Source organism: Corythoichthys intestinalis, chromosome 5, assembly GCF_030265065.1.
Source record: "Corythoichthys intestinalis isolate RoL2023-P3 chromosome 5, ASM3026506v1, whole genome shotgun sequence".
NCBI classification, from domain to species: Eukaryota; Metazoa; Chordata; class Actinopteri; order Syngnathiformes; family Syngnathidae; genus Corythoichthys; species Corythoichthys intestinalis.
The window spans coordinates 60,884,205-60,890,533 of NC_080399.1; the positions used below are offsets into that span (position 1 = coordinate 60,884,205).

The 6,329-nt window shown below is 40.9% G+C and overlaps 1 protein-coding gene across 3 annotated transcripts in view; it reads left to right on the forward strand.

The window, feature by feature from the left end:
* Positions 1–4,659, forward strand: part of chst6 (carbohydrate sulfotransferase 6) — a 31,766-nt gene extending 27,107 nt beyond the window's left edge. For all 3 annotated transcript variants that reach the window (XM_057835776.1, XM_057835777.1, XM_057835778.1), the window contains one exon: positions 3,074–4,659. In XM_057835776.1, the coding sequence (XP_057691759.1) occupies positions 3,139–4,335 (1,197 nt within the window). In that variant the 5' untranslated portion in view covers positions 3,074–3,138 and the 3' untranslated portion in view covers positions 4,336–4,659. The remainder of the gene's footprint in view (positions 1–3,073) is intronic.
* The last annotated feature ends 1,670 nt before the right edge of the window (positions 4,660–6,329 follow it).

A 6,329-nucleotide genomic window follows, 5' to 3' on the forward strand; every position in this document is an offset into this window, starting at 1 on the left:
TAATGTATACTGAAATATTAGGGCCATTTCATGAATGATTGAAGTGCAAATATTACATATTGCTCCTTTAATCCAAAATAGAAGGTGTACTTCCACTCATGGCGTTGTGTCAACGGATTGACACGCCCAGAGGCGAAAAATCCTCAGAGAAGGATGTCCTGCTTTGTCATTAAGTTAGACAAAGCATCACTCACTAGATGCCTCAGTTCAATATTTGCTCATACATTGTCAGTTTACACAGTCATATCGCGTTTCAAGAAGGGATGTCATCTGTAACTTTGCATGACTGAATAAGTGAGAATTTTACATGGACTCGCTCATGCCAAAGTCAATTTGGCTCTGATTTTGGATACTCAAGAGAAAGCATTAAAAAGTAGATTTTTTTCAGTAATTACATTGAAAAGTGAAACTACTGTGTTTATTACACATAGCACTGCAAAAAAGTCTTACCAAGAATGTGTGTGTAAAAAATCACATTTAAAATAAGATGCAATCCCTGAAATGTGAAAACTCAGGGTTATGTCGCCAGTGTAGGAACGGAACTCGTTCGTAACCCTGGGACTGCCTTATTGCGATATTATATTGCCATATTAAAAGTAGAATATTTTTCACCAAATAATTTCAATGTAAAGATAACAAATTAATGGTACCCTTTCCGGTCCATTTTGCAGTAAATGGGGCCTGCGAGCCACATCAGCACTTGTGTGATGGGTGTCATATATTTGTGCTACTTTTGGGCTAATTGCTGGGACACCCCTCCGTTACTGAGAGAATTGGTATGTTCCGTCACCCGCGGGAGTTGGATACAGAAAAGCTGCGAGTGACATTATCACTCGGAATCAATTTCCTCAATAGCTATGAAAAAGATAACAGTACAAACTATTTTTTTACAGCACAAACGAGTGGCACCATTTCAAGTCTATTTTGCAAAAAATGTGGGGCTCCGTGACATCATTACTCGAAATTAATAGCTCAAAAACGATAGCAGCACAAACTAAACTTTTTACAGCACAAAAAAAAGCACAAATGTAGCACAAACGATTGACATCATTTTTACATAATTCGGCATCTGATAGGAAGCCAATTTCATGGAGGTAGCCCTGACATTTTAGCTTTGTCTTTCCATCAATTAAGGGTATTCGGGTCAAACACTCTGGGCGAACACGTGCCGCGGCAGCAGCGCTGTTTTACCAAGCCTACCTCTAGATTCCGCTTGGCAAAAGCACTTTTTTAACCTTGCTAATAACAGTAAACGATGACGTCTGCTGTTTGTTTCTGGCGCTGATTTGATGGGCCAAAGTCTCATTGCTTCATGTTTGTGCACGTACAGGTATACACGCTATGCATGAGTTTAACATAGGTTGCAGTTTCACTTTAGGTGGCAGTCGTGATTTTAAAAAAAAAAAAAAAAAAAAAAGCCCCTTTTCAGACATACCCTGAACTCCGTTTAAATCCCGGGATTTCAACAGGTAGCCCTTATATCTGAAAGCAATTTCACACGGATATTAACCGGGTCGCGTCCCAGTATAATTAAAAAAAAATCATTACCATTTTACACAAAACTCCAAAATGGGCCGGACAAAAGTATTGGCACCCTCAGCCTAATACAGTACTTAGTATCCATCAATGAGTTTTTTACGATGATCAGCTGGAATTTGAGATCATTCTTCTTTAGCCAACTGCTCTAGGTCTCTGAGATTTGAAGGGTGCCTTCTGCAAACTGCCATTTTCAGATCTCTCCACAGGTGTTGGGATTGGATTCAGGTCTGGATTCATTGCTGGCCACTTTAGAAGTCTCCAGTGCTTTCTCTCAAACCATTTCCTAGTGCTTTTTGAAGTGTGTTTTGGGTCATTGTCCTCCTGGAAGACCCATGTCCTCTGAGGCAGACCCTGCTTTCTCACATTTGGCCCTACATTATGCTGCAAAATTTCTTGGTAGTCTTCAGATTTCATAACGCCATGCATACGGTCAAGCAGTCCAGTGCCACAAGTAGCAAAGCAACCCCAAAACATCAGGGAACCTCCACCACGTTTGAATGCGGGGACAGTGTTCTTTTCTTTGAAGGCCTCGTTTTTTTCCTATAAACTCTATGTTGATACCTTTTCCCAAAAAGTTCTGCTATTGTCTCATCTGACAGAGAACATTCTTCCAAAACGTTTTTGGCTTTCTCAGGTAAGTTTTGGCAAACTCCAGTCTGACTTTTTATGTTTCTGGGTCAAAGTGGGGTCTTCCTGGGTATCCTACCATAGAGTCCCTTTTCATTCAGATGCCGATGGATAGCACGGGTTGACACTGTTGTACCCTCGGACTGCAGGACAGCTTGAACTTGTTTGGATGTTAGTCGAGGTTCTTTACCCACCATCCGCACAATCTTTCATTGAAATCTCTCGTCAAGTTTTCTTTTCCGTCCACATGTAGGGAGGTTAGCCACAGTGTCATGGGCTTTACACTTATAAATGACTGTAGACACAGGAACATTCGGGTATTTGGAGATGGACTTGTAGCCTTGAAATTCCCCATGCTTCCTCAGAATTTTTCTTCTCAAGTCCTCAGACAGTTCTTTGGCCTTCTTTCTTTTCTCCATGCTCAATGTGGTACACACAAGGACACAGGACAGGGGTTGAGTCAACTTTAATCCATTTTAACGAGCTGCAAGTGTGATTTAGTTATTGTCATCACCTGTTATGTGCCACAGGTAAGTAACAAGTGCTGTTAAATACACAAATTAGAGAACCATCACATGATTTTTTTGAAAGGGTGCCACTACTTTTGTTCGGCCCATTTTTGGAGTTTTGTGTAAAATAATAATGATTTATTTTTCTCCATTGTCTTTTGTGTTTTTTCATTGCAAGTAAAATCAATGAAGATATTACAACTAAAGCATTTGTAATTGCAATCATTTTCTGGGAGCAATTGAGCATTATTTGACAGAATTGCAGGGGTACCAATACTTTTGGCCAGCAGTGTAGATCTGAAAGGGGCTAAAGTGACTAACTCCATATAGCACCTTTTAAGAGATAAGCTTGAAATAGTTGAAACACTTCTGATCCTCTTCCTATGCCTTTTTTGCAGCACGGACAGCTTGCGACTCCACAGAGGAAAACCATCAACACCAAGATAATAATTGACAAGCAATCATGCCCCGTTACAGAGGGAAGCTTAACACTATGATTTTCCTGCTGATCCTGCAGGGAGCAGCGGTGGTGCTCCTCTGTGGCTGGTACATCCGACTAACCCCTTGTGACTCCAATCCATCCAATGGGAAAGTCCACGTTTTGCTTCTGTCATCGTGGCGATCAGGATCATCCTTTGTTGGTCAGGTGTTCAGTCAACATCCGTCTGTCTTCTACCTAATGGAACCTGCCTGGCACATTTGGACTAAACTCAAGAACTCTGGCGCGCAGGCATTACGCATGGCTGTAAGGGATCTAATGCGCAGCGTGTTCCATTGCGACTTCTCTGTGACGGAGGCCTATCTGCCGGAGCGTTATAATGTTTCCTCTTTGTTCATGTGGAGTCACAGTCGAGCGTTGTGCTCACCACCAGCTTGTTCGCTCACACCACGTGGCGATTTCAGCAATCAAACTCAGTGCTTGAAAACATGCGAAGCCATGGGACATCAGGGTGTGCAGGACGCCTGCGTTTCTTACAGTCATGTAGTTTTAAAATCGGTGCGCGTTTTTGAGCTGGAATCCCTATACCCGCTCTTTGAGGACCCGAGCCTCGACCTCCGCATCATTCATCTGGTTCGGGATCCACGGGCCGTGGTGCGGTCAAGGGAACAGTCTGCCAAAGCTTTCGTCAGTGATAGCGCCGTCGTGTTGGAGCAGAGGAGCATACCGGCGGCTGAGGTACAATACCAAGTCATGCAGGAAATCTGCCAAAGCCACGTCCGCATTAGTGAAAGGGCCCTGCAGACACCCCCGCCGTTCTTAAAAGGCCGGTACAAAATGGTTCGCTACGAGGACGTGGCCCGAAATCCGCAAGAAGAAATACGCGCCATGTATGAGTTTGTAGGTCTGGACATGACAAATCAGATGGAAGGATGGATTTATAAGCTGACTCATGGAAAAGGCAAAGGTTCTGTGAAAGAGGCCTTTCAAATAACTTCAAGAAACGCTGCCGACGTTTCCCAGGCCTGGCGCACCACGCTGCCGCACAATAAAGTCAAGCGCATCCAGGAAGTGTGTAAGGCGGCCATGTCGCTGTTCGGGTACACGACTGTTAACAGCGATAAAGAACAGAAGAAACTCGACATTGATTTACTGGTACCACGTAAACCGTACCAGTTCAGTTGGTTACCAGCCAGAACAGAGCGCCCTGGTAAAGGTTAAAACAATGAGTAGTAAAAGAGACTCTTCTGAACTGAATTCATTGTTCTATGTAGTCTTTATAAGCTGTGCTAGTGGTAGAGTTTGCATTGAAACACATTTTGTCCTATGTCTAAAACTGTCTGAAGCTGTATTGGTCATGTACATTTTCCGCCTTTGCTTTTTCACAGTGTGGAAAGTTTCAAACTTGAAATAATATTGGACCAAAGTGAGAGAAAAGACAGGGCAAAGCAATCAAATGTGACAACTGTGACATGACTTCAAATTGTACGTTTTGAGAGATAATTTTTGTTTGAATTAAAAAAAAAAAAAATACCAAGAACGGGATTTACTACTGTATTGAAATATTTTCAAAAGCTTTATCTCGTTGTGTTGAGCACTACACAAAAGTTGGCCTGATTTAATTTTTATGTGAAAGCGTGATGTTTTCATTTCAAAAGTAGCATTTGTCTTGCAAATGTGTTCACTGGAGTTACTTTCATTTAATGATGGTCACTGGAGTGTTAACAATGAAGTGATTGTTTAAGATTGTACCATAATCATTCCTGTGGTTTAAAAGTGATGGTCAGGCCAATTGGTTTTGGAATTAAAAAGAGTTAAGGGTCGTCCTGATATTTTTTTAACGGAATGTTTTGCCAATACTGAATTGATACTTATATTTTTAGATAATTAAAAATTAAATACTAGTAGTACTATTGCAAATATCAATTACACAGAGCAAAACAAATAATAAGATTTGGAATAATGTAATAACACCTGTAATAATGTAACAAACCGGGTTATAATGAGGCGAATGTGTTTGCATGGTGTACCTGAACGCAAAATTGCGTGGCTGACTTGACAGAGTGAGCCTTTTTCATTTTGTTTACTTGCTGCGGGGGACACTAGGCGTGTTGTGTTGCACAAGTTGATGGAATAAATGATTAGAAACCTGACGAAGTTGGCGATGTTACCACAATAATAATTGCCACCTTAACTTATAAACACTGGCAAACGAAGGAGGACCGCCCAGATCGACAGTCTACGGCTTTATTGTTAAGCTATATCATAGATGCGCACCCCTTGCTCATATTTTTCTATCATGTCCATCATACTATACCCATCTTCATGTCAATGGTAAGCATCACCTTTTTTTTTTTTCACCACCTGTACTAATATTGTTGGAACCCATGTGGATTTCTCTCACAAGAAAATCCGTCGTGCGCCTGCCTTGCCAGAAAACAAACTGCTGGGCTGTCATACATCATCATATTTTGAGCATGTCGTCTGATGCAGAAACAAATGGAAAGTCAAATTTTACGTCGGATGTCAAAAAGTTTGTGTGTGTGTGTGTGTGTGTGTGTGTGTGTGTGTGTGTGTGTGTGTGTGTGTGTGTGTGTGTGTGTGTGTGTGTGTGTGTGTGTGTGTGTGTGTGTGTGTGTGTGTGGTGTCGAAGCGATCGTATGTCGAGGTACCACTGTGTTTTGCATCCCATTTTTGGTTTACAAAATCAACTGTATTGCAGCTTCCTCTGCCAATTGGGCTATGAAAATATACAAAAAACAACAATACCAATCTGCCAATCGGGCTATGAAAATATACAAAAAACAATACCAAAAAAAACTAAAACAATGTAAGAATCCTAAATAGTTCTTTTTTAAAAAGCCACAGTACATCTCACTTTTAAAGAAATTGTCAATAGATTAAGGGGGTAAAAACTTTTAAAAGTGCAAAAAATAGGTCCGTCTTTTTTAGTTCCCCAGAATATTGTGTTCTATAACAACAGAACTTGCAAATAGGAAAAATAGAAATGTGCTTCTATTTATTTGTTCTTTAGAATGTTTTTGGGTTTTTTTTCCTACCAGGAGCACTCTTGGGTAATGAATAGGTGAACTATATTTGTTATCACATTTCTTTTATTCATATATTTTTGGCTGCCAATTATTCAGGTTTGAAACGTTTGTAGGATCCCCTGATCACCGGGTTGAAGCCATTTTAGTTTTTTTTCTTTTCTTTTT